At 49.5% G+C, this 14,935-nt stretch overlaps 1 protein-coding gene across 3 annotated transcripts in view; it reads right to left on the reverse strand.

The window, feature by feature from the left end:
* ANKRD42 (ankyrin repeat domain 42) overlaps nucleotides 1-14,935 on the reverse strand; it is a 322,945-nt gene that overhangs the window by 223,196 nt on the left and 84,814 nt on the right. For all 3 annotated transcript variants that reach the window (XM_078656238.1, XM_078656237.1, XM_078656239.1), the window contains exon 2: nucleotides 12,861-13,021. In XM_078656238.1, coding sequence (XP_078512364.1) covers nucleotides 12,861-13,021 — 161 coding nt within the window. The remainder of the gene's footprint in view (nucleotides 1-12,860; nucleotides 13,022-14,935) is intronic.

Consider the following 14,935-nt stretch of genomic DNA (forward strand, 5'->3'; position numbering starts at 1 on the left):
GACACCAGCCCTCCCCTGGGACACCGCTCCGCAGCTAACGACACCCGGGGGGCCCACTGACCTCCCACAGGCACTAAGGAGTCGACGTGGAGCGGCCGCCCCCTGGCCCGACACTGAGGACTAGAGCCCCCCGGCCTAGGAGCCGCTCCGGAGTCAGAACGGCTGCCCCCCCCTCTAGAGACTACATGATGTTAATTGTTGAAACATCAAAGGGCATCTTAGAGGAATTGGCAAAAGAAATAGCTGAGTTAGAAGAAAAAATCAAAAGTTCAGGGATAGTAGAAAATGTAAAACAGAAATTAGATGAGATAGAAAAAGATCTGAACTCATATTCGGACTATCTAATAAAAAGAAAAACAGATAAATTACAAAAAGATATAAAATTCTTCAAAAAAGAAACTGTATATCCCTACTTGTCAGACAATTTCTTCTCAAATACTGAAGGTCCAACAGACAGCTGGGGGAATAGACCAAATCAATATGGAAAGAGAATAAATACCTTCTCAGAATCATCAGGTTCAGAGGGAGAAGGCACTTATTTTGATGGCAGTCATCAACCAACTAGACCAAATGCGAGGTACCAAAATAGGCCATCTTTTTTAGGACAGCGCCAGAGGAGAGGCAACTGGAGGCCGCATTATCAACCGCGCTTCCAGCATGCTCCACAACAGGATTTCAGTCAATTCCCGGGACAGCAGCCCATGATGCCCAACCAATATCTAGAAACGAGAAACAACCGGTATTGGAGAAATTAGAATTATTACCTATATTTAATCTGAGCAAGAAAAACTTAACAAAGTACACCATCTCATTGCTATCTAAGGGTCTCACCTTTGCTCCCCATTCTGGGTTGAACAAATTTGACCTATTTAGAGACTTACAAAGTTTTTTACGCAAGATCAGATTAAAATTCTTTTTCTCAGGGCAAGAATGTATCATGGATGAAGTGAATCTATCTGGGATAAAACCTAAATCACAATTTACGCCATCTGTTGATCAGTTGCCACCTCAAGTTGCCATCTTTGAAAAAGTTATAAGTGATAAATTCACAAATATAACTAACTTCACCCCCAAAACAAAATTCAATTTGACATCTGAACAATATAAAGCTATGACAGATATCAAACAAGACAACAACATCACAGTGAAGGCATGTGATAAGGGGGGAGGGATCGTCGTATACGACACATTGGGCTATATCGCTAAAATGGAGGAAATGTTAAGTGATATAAGATTTTATGCGCCCATAACAAGAGATACGACTGCCCAAACTAAAAATAAGATAAAGAAACTGACAGACAAAGCCCTGAGGGAAGAAGAAATCTGCAAAAAGGAGTGGGAATACTTAAATGTAAAGAATCCGAGACTTGCCAGCATCTATGGCATTCCTAAGGTGCACAAAAATGTAACAGATCCGCCCCTTAGGCCTATAGTCACGACCATTGGTTCAGTGACAGAGCCTCTTGCGAAATATATAGATGCTATCCTATGTCCATATGTCTCCAAGATCCCAGGTCATGTGCAAGACACAAGACAGATAATTAATCTGGTGGAAAATGTAAAATTCTGTAACACCTCCCACTGGTTAGTTACGATGGACATAGAAGCTCTCTACAGCAACATTCCCATCATGGGAGCTCTAGATGCCACCCATTGGTTCATGAATAAGTACAAAGTTATTGGGCCTACCATTTTCATATTGGAATGTTTGAAGATTGTTCTCACGGACAATATATTTGAATTCAATGGGAATCTGTATATACAACAACAAGGCGTCAGTATGGGAGCCTCTTGCGCCCCAACAATCGCCAATATATACATGGCCAGGTTCGAAGAACAAAACATATTCAATGAGGCAGCGCCGTTCTATGAATCCGTGACCTCCTGGTCACGGTATATAGACGACGTCTTCTTCATTTGGATAGATAATGAAGACAATCTGGAACAGTTCCTCCAAAGGATAAACCTTTGTGATCAGAATATCAGATTTACTCACCATGTGGATAATTCCCAAGTGGAATACCTAGATGTTTTGATCAAACATCGTGATGGAACCCTGGCCGTGGATTTATTTGTTAAACCCACGGCCAGGAACACATTACTACATTACGATAGTTACCATCCCGCAATCCAAAAGAACAGCGTTCCATTTGGGGAATTTTTACGTCTAAGACGCAATTGCACCAGTATCTTAGACTATGATAACAATTCAGTTATGATGAAATCCAAATTTTTAGCACGAGGTTACCCCAAAAAAATCATACGGGATTCATATAAGCGGGCGCGCTTTTATGATAGACAGCACCTCTTGGAACCTAAGGTGAACAAAGATACTCCTAACCTAGTGTTCATTACCAAACATTCAATGCTCAATGAAAGAATTCAACAGACCATATGTGCCAATTGGCATATTTTGAATGTGAATGTGGAAAAAGAGGACCATGTACCAAAACCCATGTTCGCTTACAAACGAAATAAGTCCTTAAAAGACCACATTGTTAGATCACGCATGACATCGTAAACATCAAGTAATCAACAATCACTGGTGAATCTAGAACCAGTGCAAGGCACATATAGCTGTCTAAACTGTAAATCTTGTACCACAGTGATTCAAGGCCCCACTTTGAAGTTCAACAAACATTTAATTAGACCGGCAGATCTTAATAATTGCAAAAGTACCAACGTAATTTATTTAATAATCTGCCCTTGCCAGAAGGGGTATGTTGGACAAACTGGCCGAGCATTGAATGTTAGACTAACAGAACACAGGTCAGCGATCCGTACCAAAAAATTGGCAGCACCGATGGTATCTCACTATGTAGAGAATAACCACACTCATGACAATATGTCTTGGTACATTTTAGAAAGGATACATCACAAAATAGGATCTGATATAGATAAAATCAGAAAAATGAGAGAGGTATACTGGATTTTTATTTTGGGGACAGCCACTGATGGATTGAATATGGACATTCCGTGGGAGCAAGCAATAACATAATTAGTCCCAGTAAGTCCAGATGATGTAGAAGAGTAGGTATACTGTGAACTATGTACAGTCTTTCTAACATGGGATCATGACATTTTTGCATATATTCGACTGTTTTATCTCTGGGTCTAAAATTTACAATACTATGCCACCCCGGTCCAACCCCTACACGGAGACACTAATTGGCTGAGCTCTTCGAGCTAGATCTCTAGCAGTTATCAGTCCCCATTCTCATATTCCACCAAAAAAACCCCGTCTCAAGATGGCGCTCGCTCATGCGGTGTCCGCTTCACTGAGCCCCTTTAGGGCCTGGGTCTGGAGATAAGTAGCACAACCTGCCCGTAGACGCGTTGTATAATGTCGAGTTAAAAATAGGCTCGCAATTAATATGCAGGAATTATCCCTATCTAGTTGAGATATACTGAATAACGGGCGTCGAGCTTGACAGTTAACGCCCTCCCTGATACACAGCGTACAAATAAAATGTAAACAAAATTGTTTCCAAAAATATAGGTAATTTAAATTTGGGAAATAGAGGCGACTGATTGATACCACTAGTTGTAGCTCGGTTAGAACAACTAACGAATTACACAGGTTGGGCAATATTGAATGGCCGTTTGACCATCTTAAGATGGCGTCCACATTTACACAGTTCCACCGTTATAATTTATGGGGCATCCCATCTCACAACATATTGCGAGATGGCTTGTTAGGCACGTCATGTATGGCCACATTTAAGGAGACCCTTAACCTGAGAGCGGGTTATCACTATCCAGGAGACTATCGTGCGGACGGACCACATCGGGATTAGCAGTAAGTACAGACGCCACACATATTCGGTTGTAGACCATTTAAACAAATGGGGAGGGATGCGGGTAAACATCGTACCTTGAATACACGGATAAGAGCTTAACTCCGACCGGCAGTATCTCTAGCCAGAACCGACGCATTTAAATGGCACGAATGTGCAAGGACTGTATGGGTTGTCACTATCGCGTTGCTGCACATAATTTAATACAGGCATTTTGCTCTGCATCGCTTGCATCGCGTAGCTAGGAACACATGCAACAACTGAAGCTGCATAAACGTATAAATAATTTATTATTAAGGGGCACAGGTCTAAGTTAGTGTCCACCGTATTATCATGACATGGCTCTATTTGCTAATATCTCCGCCAGGCTAAAGAATAGTGGGGGCTTAATACACGTAGACGATTCGAAACCGCACTAGGCATATATTTGCTATTATCTCCGCCAGGTTAAATAATACATGCAATACATGTATAAGATTCGAACCTCACTTGGCATATATTTAACATATAGCCCATAAATTCAAGAAATCTTTGTCTTTTTCTCTTAAATTAACATCAGCACTTAGCAATAGAACAACACATTAGTATGTCCACCATCGACTTATAAATGGCACTTTTTGGGTTTATAGATTACGGCAGCCCCGTTCATCCACCTGGGAATCAACATCTTCCCTGCGATGCTTAACAGCGGGATATCGGTTATATAATCAACTGGGGACCGCATCCTCGACCCACCAACTAACTGGGCATTGATCCAGGTGGCCACAGGTATGCAAAGATTTTTTGCAATTGTCTTTAGAGGATTAGGACATGTTATTGAGTCATTCTGATTCGGTTGTCACATACAACGCTTTGTTTCCTGCATATTATCTAGCAATCGTTAAAAAACACCTACTAATTAGAAGCTCATCGAAAGTTTCCGGGAACAGACACCAGTCAAGGCTTCCTCCAGCCTTGCCAAAAGGTACAGATTGATGCAGAAAGTTACATCCTTGCAAACAGTGTATAGGTCTAGATTAGATTTGGAAATGTTGCCACCACTCGGCCTAGGGGTTGGTAGTGATGCAGCCTGCCATTTCCCTATCCCTTAAATCATAAAGGGGCGCCCATCTTTTCCACCTGTTCCAACAGTCCGGTTATCTGCAGAAGTGTATTCCAGATCCCACTTTAGAATCACTATATTCGTATTTTTGTTCAACTGTGACTTTGTTTTAAAACATTGTATATAGTGTAAATTTGTATAGAATGTAATGAGAGAAGTAATGTATATAAATGTACAGAAAGGGGCTGAATAGAAAGTATTAAGTATTAAAAGAATTCGTCAGACTGAGCAACAACCTAATGGTGACTAAATGGTCCCTCTATACTAAGAATGGATTGCAGATTTGTAGTTGTTATAACAATATAACTATATGAACGCTGATTTTTTTAAGGTCAAAGTGTATAAAATTAATTGTAAATATGATTCTCTTTTTGTAGTATCAACCTGTACATACAGAATTCCTGAGGAAGGCCAACCGCCGAAACGCGTTGAAGGGGAATTAATTCTGTATTATTTGAAATAGTTTATCTGCAAATTGTTTTTGAATTGTAAAGCACTAACTGTATTATACACATGTAAATAACCTTCCAACCAGATATTAATCGATTTAAATATGGGAATACAGTTTATAATTAAAATAAAATAAAAGAAAAATATTTTCCTACTAAATTCACCTAGGCATTGACTTTATTTTTTTAGCGTTCACTAGTATGATGTAAATATGTTCACATAACCTGGTGCTAATTTTTCTTTTTCTAAACAACCCCCCTGTACCGGAGACACACGGAGGGACCCTTGTCTCCTGCCTGGAGAAACCCGGGGCACACGTGGTGGGGAGACCTGACCTGGAGGGTGACGCCCGGACCCAGGGGGCGCGCTCGCTGCACGCATCGCCCCGGCCTCCGCCGCTACCGGACCGACGGAGCGCAGCCCAGGGGTGGCGGGGCGCGGGCCCGCCCGACAGGCCCCCCCCCAGACGCGACAACGACGGCCCTGATTGAAAAGGCGGCTGCTGACCACTGAACCCCCCGCCCAGGAGAGCTGCGCTTCCGGAGGTGCCACCACCGGAGTGGGCGACGACCCTGCTGGACAGACACCATCTGCACATGTCCGGGGGAGTGCGGACGCGCACCGGGACGGGCGGGGACCCGTCGAAGGGGAAAACAGACAAACTGCTACACAAAATGGCGGCTGACCAATTGGCCGCGAGACTAGACAGCGTGCTGGCGGCCGTGGAACGCATGGAACAATCGCTCCAGCAGACCAGGACCTCACTTGAGTCCAAAATAGACGGAGTTGCTGTGGACCTGACCCTCCTGCGAGACGACCACAGGAAATTATCCGATCGGACCAAGACCCTGGAAGGCGCAGTGAAGGAGATTGAACCCAAAGTCGCCCAGACGGACAGACAGGTGCAGGATCTCCTGAACAGAGTAGAGTTCCTGGAAGACAGGGCTGAGGACGCGGAAGGGAGGGCGAGACGTAACAACGTCCGACTCGTGGGGGTCCCTGAAAAATGGGAGGGGAACCACCCAGAGCGACATGTGGAAGACTGGCTCCGGACCCTGATGCCTGAGGGCTCGCTATCACCCCATTTCGTTGTGGAGCGCGCTCACCGAGTGCCGACAAGGCCCCATACCACTGGCGCCAACCCGAGACCACTGATCTTCAGGATCTTGAACTATAGAGACAGGGACACGGTGCTGCGGGAAGCTCGGCGACTGGGTGATATACGTATCGACAATGCGACAATCATGTTCTTCCCGGACTATACCGTCCAAGTCCAACGCCAGAGGCATGACTTCATGGAAGTGAAGCGGAGACTACGCACCGCAGGCCTCAAGTACTCCCTACTTTTTCCCGCCAAGCTGAGAGTGGTGGCGGGGGATAGCACTTACTTCTTCGGCACTCCTGAGGAGGTCAGTGAATGGCTCGACGGGGGCACGGACACAGCGCCTAAAAACTACCGAGGAGGTGGGCCGAGGCCCAGACCGCGTGGGCCCCGGCGCCGCCGCAGGCAGAGAACCCAACGATCCCAGCACCAGGAGGAAGGGTCGCGCCACTCTCCCCCGGTCGACCAGATGCTCCAGGAACAGCGAGACGCACTCCGGATGGTTTCCCAGCTGAGTGACCCACCATCGCAAGTGATGGTCTTCGACGACAACAGACGGACAATACCGAGCGATGATGACGAGGCCATCTACGGGATCCCGAACTCACAGATCTCCGTCGACCTGCCCGATGTAACGCCACAAACCTCCGACCTGATTCACTGATTCCGGAGGTGACGTTTGCAATGGCTAAGCCCTGGAGGAGGGGGCCGGCGGCGGTCGAATGGACGTTGGACTGCGTCTGGCGCCCGCCGCTGCTGGGGATGTCCCCCACCCCCCCCTGCCTGCCGTTTGAACAGTGGACACCTGGAACTGTGAGTACTGCCCTTGTGGTGCGGGTGGTTGATGGGGTGGGCCACGGGGGGGTTGCCGCGCGACATACACCCAACTCTGGTTGACCCCGTGGGCTGATCCGGGCGAGGGGGTGTTCCCTCCGGCGGAGGCCCGCGGCCCATGGCACAGGACACTCTGCCCCACACCTGCAGAGACTCGCACTGCTGAGACCACACCTGAACAGAGTACTTTTGAGCATCGGAGCGCGGACGGCGGCCGCCTACACCTGGTGCTGCTGGGCTCAGGGAGGGGATACGCTCTCCCTAACTAACTACACATCCTCATTGCCGAGACTGTGCTTGGCGCACACTGCCCCTTAGACGAGTAAGGTTGATTCTCTCACTTGAGAGCATGGACGGTGGCCCGTTTTGCCACTGCCCTTTTGGTATTTTAGTGGGATACGCCCGCTGTTGGTTATTGTTATTCATTGTTTTTCCTCACCCTAATGTCTTTCCGAACATTGTTGAGTGTACTGTAGGGGGGGGTTGCGGGGGGAATGGGAGAGCGGCTGTGGGGGCGCCTGGCGGAGCTGCTGTTCGTAGCAATGTTGAGGGGGGGTATAGGCTGCCAGCATGACTGCGATACAGCTGTGTACTTGGAACATTAGAGGCATGCACACCCCTGCGCGCAGGTATCAAATATACTCCTACCTGAAAAGACAACATGTGCAGGTTGCACTCCTGCAAGAAACACATCTGAGTGGGGCTGAGGTAGCTGCGCTGCGGCGTAGATGGAGGGGACAATTGTATGCCACTGATTACTCCTCGTTTGCCCGCGGAGCACTGTTGTGGGTGAAACCGGGCACTCCCTTCACAATGTCCGAGGTACACACAGACCCCGAGGGGAGGTATGTCCTGGTAAAGGGCCGCATGGACGGGCAACCAGTAGTCCTGGCGTCTATATACGCTCCCAACACTGATCAGGGAACTTTCCTGGCGCGCATCTCAGAGAAACTGGCACCTTGGCATGGGGTCCCATGGATACTGGGTGGCGACTATAACATGGTACTGGACCCTGCGAGGGACCGCTCGGTCCCGCCCAGGCCTGAGGCAGCATCCCTGGGGGCCACGAAGGCACTCACGCAGTGGGCAACACAATGGGACCTGAAAGATGCTTGGCGCGCGCACAACCCGGACGCTAGGGTGTATTCACATTACTCAGGGGCACACACGCTACATGTCCGCCTTGACAGGTACATGGTATCAACGGAACTATTGCCACACATCACTGACTCCCAATACCTAGGCCGGACACATTCGGACCACAACCCACACACCCTGCACGTGGCTTGGGAACGCCCGCACCCACCCATCCCCACATGGCGGCTACAGCCTGCTCTGCTATTAGACGGCCCCTTTAGGGACTCCCTGCAGGCCTGCGCAGCGCAATACTTCGAAGATAACTCGGGCACAGCGTCCTCCCCGAGAGTGGAATGGGACGCCTTCAAGGTGGTGGTGCGGGGGCATTGCCTGAGCACTCAGGGAGGCATACAGAAAAAGTTGGAGGCGGAACTGCGCAGGGTGGAGGCGGATTTACTCCGCTGGGAGCAGGAGGCGGTAGGCGGCACGGGAGACCGACTGAGGGAGGCCCGAGCGGAACACGAAGAATTGCTAGAAAGGCTGCGGCACGTCAACTTCGCGGCTCACTCGGCACGAGTACACCAGTACAGTGACAAGCCTGGGAGGCTACTGGCCTGGCTGGTCAGACAGGAGAACCGCACGGAACCGGTGTCCGCCATCCGCACGGCTGAGGGAGACGTGGTGTACACCCAAAATGAGATACATCAGGCGTTTGTGGGGCACTATCAGACCCTCTACAAATCACAACTGCGGGTCTCCACGGCCTACATTGCGGATTACCTTGCGGACATCCCCCTGCCTTCCCTCACGGACGCGCAGAAGGACGCTCTAGGGGCGCCATTCACCCCAGACGACATGCGTGAAGCAATTTTCGCGTTATCCAATGGCAAATCCCCTGGCCCGGATGGTCTGCCAGCCGAATTCTTTAAGGCGTGCTCGGACGTACTGGTCCCGGAGATGCTCAAATTGTACAACAACGCAATTGAGGACTCGACACTCCCGGACTCGCTCAATGAGGCGAACCTGGTCTCACTACTGAAGCCAGGCAGGGACGGTACGCACATGGGGTCTTATAGGCCGTTAGCCATGCTGAACACCGACTATAAAATCTTTACCTCCCTCCTGGCCCGACGCTTGGCCCTGGAGGTCCAGACCCTGGTGCATGAGGATCAGAATGGCTTCATGCCGGCGAGGAGCACCTCTCGCAACCTGCGTCGCCTCTTCCGGGTTCAGGAAGCGGCTGCAGCACATTGGCCGAGATCAGGGTGTCTGGTATTAGACCTGGAAAAGGCCTTTGACTCTGTGGAGTGGCCATACCTAGGGGCAGTGTTGGAAAAATTAGGTATGGGAGATGCCTTCGCGGAAATGGTCGGACTGCTTTACCAGAGACCCAGTGTCCAAGTGCGGACGGGCAGGCTTCTGTCAGAGAAGATCAGGGTGCGCAGGGGCACCCGACAGGGCTGCCCCCTGTCGCCCCTCCTCTTCTCTCTGGCCATTGAACCCTTGGCGGCCTTGCTGCGGGACAAAGGAGCGGAGTGGGGGATCCCACTGGCCGATGGAATACACACGGTTTCGCTCTACGCAGATGACCTGCTGCTCTATGTGCGGGACCTTACTGAGATGCCCGCCGAGCTGTCGGACATCTTCCAGACCTTTGCGGAGGTCTCCGGCCTCAGGGTCAACTGGACCAAGTCGGGCATATACGCGTTCAGCCCGGACCAGGGGGAATGCGATGTACACCTCGGAGGGACTCGGCTCACATGGTACCCAACCACGTTCAAGTACCTTGGGCTACACATCTACAGAGACCCACAATACATACTGGAAGGCAATTTGACGCGTGCCATCTCCTCACTGAGGGCCCAGATGTCCTTCTGGAAGACCTTGCCGTTGAACGTGCCCAGCCGGATAGCACTGTCTAAAATGATAGCGCTCCCTAGGCTACTCTACCACTTTGCGAACATCCCAACATATGTCCCCTCGCGGATATTCCGCGACCTGGAAACAATGCTCCGCGGCTTGATCTGGAGCGCGGGACGTCCGCGCGTGGCCTTGGCTAAGTTATATTCCCCTACTACGGAGGGTGGACTGGCAGTCCCCAACATGGAGCTATATTACCTAGCTGCACAGCTACAATGGGTGACGTACTGGCTGAATGACACCCACCTTGACGACACGGCCAACTCGGATCGCCAATGGACCCACTCCCAGGTGTGCGCCCTGTTCCATCCGTTGACCAAGGGACCTCGCCCCCTACCCCTGCACATGGCTGTGGCCCGTAAGTGCTTTGTCCGTAGCCTGAAACTGACGCAGGCCGTCAGACCGTATGCCCCGGCCCTCCCACTGCTGGGCACTCCCAGGAGGAACGGGATGATAACGCCCCGCAACCTGGAACACTGGATCGCGGCCGGAGTGGAAACCATGGGCGACCTGTATGCAGACGGGGCCCTGCTTCCATTTGCGGATTTGTCAGGGAGCTCTGGCCTGCCGGCAGGACAATTCTTGCTCCACGCGTCGATACTGCGGACATATACTGACTCCTGGGGAGACATCCAAGAGGAGCCACCGATGCATTATCTAATCCAATACCTGCATGTTATGGGCAGAGGCTCGCACATCACACACTGGCTGGCACAAGCGCTTCTCATCCACACACAAAAATCCACACAGCAGATCAGGGACAAATGGGCAGCCCAAAGGGGGAGGGACTGGACTGATAAAGAGTGGAACCTGGTCCTGGCCAGCCCTGTGAACGTCCCCCGCAACTCCCGCTTCCGCATTATCCAGTTGTACATATTGCACCAGGCTTACTTGACACCAGATAGGATAAATAAGTATTTTGCGATCGACACTGCCGCATGTCCCAGATGCGACTTGCTGGGCGCGGACATCCTGCACATGCTCTGGTACTGCCCATCTCTGGCTACATACTGGGGGGAGGTAACATCGCTCCTAACTCACTGCACGGGCCCGGGATTGCCTGCAACGTGGGAGGCTTGCATCCTCGGGCTATATAGAAGGACCAAACTGAATAAAACACTAGCCCGGTTCTGGGATCTGGGCCTCATCACGGCCAAGAGGCTGCTCACCAGGCACTGGAAACGGCGGGAACCACCCACCGCAGCACACTGGTTCGCTTCCTTCACCAACTGGGCTACAGCGGAAGGCACAGCGCTTCGCCGGGAGGAAATAGCGGGCCTGAGGCAATTCCCGATCGCGCAGCATTGGGATGGTATCCTGGGGTCCTTGCAGGGCGAGGGTGCGATTAGAGGACTCACGTAGGGACAGCTGTGCTAGACGAGCGCCATGGGGTGACAGCATGGTGGGCGGCACCACCGCCGCCATTGCGCATCGCGCCCCCCCCCCCCCCAGCCCTGGACACCGGCCACCGCGCGCGCAGGCCGCAGACGCGAGCAGCCACCCGCACGAGTGCTCTCCAGCAGCTGCCACTTTACCACTCGTCCCCAGCTCCGAACCGTTACAACGCTCCCGTAGGTACACTCCACCCCCCCCCCCCTCCCCTTCCCCTTATATGTTCACATGTTTGATGTATCGGACTCCTGAGACACTACTGTAGCCCCAGCACCTCTCCACGCCATGGCGGACAGACGCCACTAGCCGCTTCCCTGACGGCGAGTCCAGGCGAAAATGACATCTGCCAAAACAATGGCTGGGCTACCCCGCTTGACTGCTACTCGCGCCCCCCGCCTGGCAGGCGACAGGCGAGGCACCACGACCTGCTGGAGCTGTCCCAATCCAAGTTTGCGTTTCTTTGCGCGAGTGCTTCACTGACCCACCAATATACCGTCACACCATCACTATTCACTGCATCATACAAAGGGGTCTTACTTTAGCACCGTGCAAGCAAGACAGACACGACGCGGCGCAGCTGCGGTGGCGGCACAGGGACATGCCGATACGAATTGTTCTGTTTCATTTGCTGAATTCATGGTTGGGTTCTAGTAAAAATGTAAACTAAGACGTCACTTATGGATCTGTATGAATACTGAAAGGTAGTGCTGAGACTGCGATATCTGAAGTTTAACCTGCTGGTGACAAGAGGGGCGCAACCACAAGCCCTTTTTTGAAGTCCCTCACCCTCGAGATCTACTGCCTTTTTGCAGCCGGCCCGCTGGGTTGTAGGCTTGGCTATATGTACTGCACTTTTTGAACACTAATAAACGTCTTACAAAAAAAAAAAAAAATGAAAATTCCTGAAACATGTATTCAAATAAAACATTATCGCGCACACTTAGCAGCTTGTGTTTGTTTGGATATATTAGTTAATCCAAATCATGTATATCCCAATCTGCATTGCTTTCCTTCAAGCCACATAAAACGTTCGTAAAAGAAACAAAATTTAAAAAATTCAGTAAGTAATCTAAACAATTTTCATTTTTCTTTCACATTTTTTGCACGTTTCAGTTGTTCTCAACCAAATAATTCAAAGTTACTGAATTTCCATATCGATCATGCAAAAATGTTAAATAGTCCTTACCTCCAAACTTCCAGAGTGGGCAGCCCAGTGCAAAGGTGTAAATTTATGAATGGAGTCAGCCTCATTTACGCTGGCTCCACTTTTCACCATAGCCGCAAGTTGTTCTACATCCCCGGCTTTCACTGCTTCGTGTATGCTACTAAAAGGCTTTGATTTCTTACCTGTTAGAAAAACACAGAATGCCTTTTTAACCAAGATAATCGCCCAAGTGAAAAGAGGCATAGGATTGATTAATAACTAAAACCCCGTCTTTCTGTGTAGCCTATAAACTATGCACATAATTCCCTTGTAAGCATTTGCCATTAAAATATGATATTCAGAGAGCCCTAATAATTTTAATCAAGCATTTTATTACCATTTCAACCCGTATAAAACAGTATATTGTTAAATCATATAAACAGTAAGTATACTCCTACATTTAGGGTGACCAACTGGCATGGTGCAAATTCAGGACGGCGAGTGTAAAAATTCAGGACGAAGGGTCGAAATTCAGGACACAAATTCAGGACAAGAGGTCAAAATTCAGAACAAAAGGTACGTTTTACAGACACATCAGAAGAGGTCGCGCAGTAGTATATAAGTAAGTAAATAGACAACCACTTAAGTACAAGTGAAAAGAAGTTTATATTAAGTTGAGACAATTGTGCACTTCATGGTTTTTCAGTATGCCTGCAGCTTTAAGCAAATGTGCCGGTCTTTTTGAGGTAACAAAACCGCCACCCCTACCTTTCCAGCCTCCCAGGGAAACGCCCTATGCCCGGTCTGACTAGTCCGGCCTTGCTACCATCCTCCAATGGTGACCCTCCTCTTCACATAGACCCTCTCTCATCTGTATTTAATTTCTCTTACAGTGCAATTCATCCCAAGTAAGAAGAACAGGGTGTCGGAGTGCGTTACATCACACACATATTATATAGAGACAATTACTCAAATAAATGTGAAAATCAATCTATAAGAAATGTACTTAATATAATGGGGGTTACAAGGTGTGATCATTCTTTCATCCATCATTCAGTCTTTCACTATTCATTCTGTCCTTCCATCTGTGGACCCATCCATATCAATATTCAACCATTTGCCAAACTATCCATCATTTATCCTTCCGTCCATCCATCATTCCACTCATCCATCCCTCCATTCACCCTTTCACTCATCCATCCCTCCATTCATCCTTTCACCTTATCCATCCGTACACTCATCCATCCACTCTTCCACTCATCCATCCATTCACTCATACATCCATCCACCCTTTCACCTATCCAGCCATCCTTTCATTTACTCATTCACCCACCCAGTCGCTCATCCTTCCACCCATTGCACAAGTTACTACTTGTGTAACAATATATCTGTAAGAGACATTAGTTAGTGATAGATTCCTTACCGTAGAATATCCCCAGGCGTCAGACTGGATCCGGAAAATTTTTGCGAAGCAATACCCCTGCGTGCCGGCAGGCGTCGTCAGTGGCTCCGCGTCAGTCGTCGGCGTCGTTGGCGCCGGAATGACGTAGTCGCACGCTGACGTCAGTTCTGATACACAGCTTTTCCGCGCCAGATACGCAGAGCCATGATAGAACCAACACTGGTGGCATGAAACTAGGGCCCTGAAAGGGGATGACCTTAACCCTAGATATCGGTTCGCAGAACGGGGAGGATGGGTGGGTCGGTAAGGAATCTATCACTAACTAATGTCTCTTACAGATATATCGTTACACAAGTAGTAACTTGTGCATCTGAAAGTGACACGTTAGTGACAGATTCCTTACCTTAGAATAGATACCCCAGCAATACCAACCCCAGTGGTGGGTCTGCGAACCAATAATCACACCAGAAAGCCCTGGAGGACGGAACGGCCAAAGAAGCCATCCCTCCGGACTTGGCTGTCCAGGCAGTAGTGTCTCGCAAACGTGTGCAGCGAGGCCCACGTAGCTGCCTGACAAATGTCCTGCAAGGGCACTCCTCGTCCTAAGGCAGTCGTAGTTGCCGTGGCCCGAGTGGAATGAGCCCTCAGCCCAACAGGGGGTTCCTTCTTAGCCAAGGAGTAACACGCCTGGATGCACAAGATGATCCACCTAGAG

This window comes from Lissotriton helveticus, chromosome 8, assembly GCF_964261635.1.
Source record: "Lissotriton helveticus chromosome 8, aLisHel1.1, whole genome shotgun sequence".
Taxonomy (NCBI): Eukaryota; Metazoa; Chordata; class Amphibia; order Caudata; family Salamandridae; genus Lissotriton; species Lissotriton helveticus.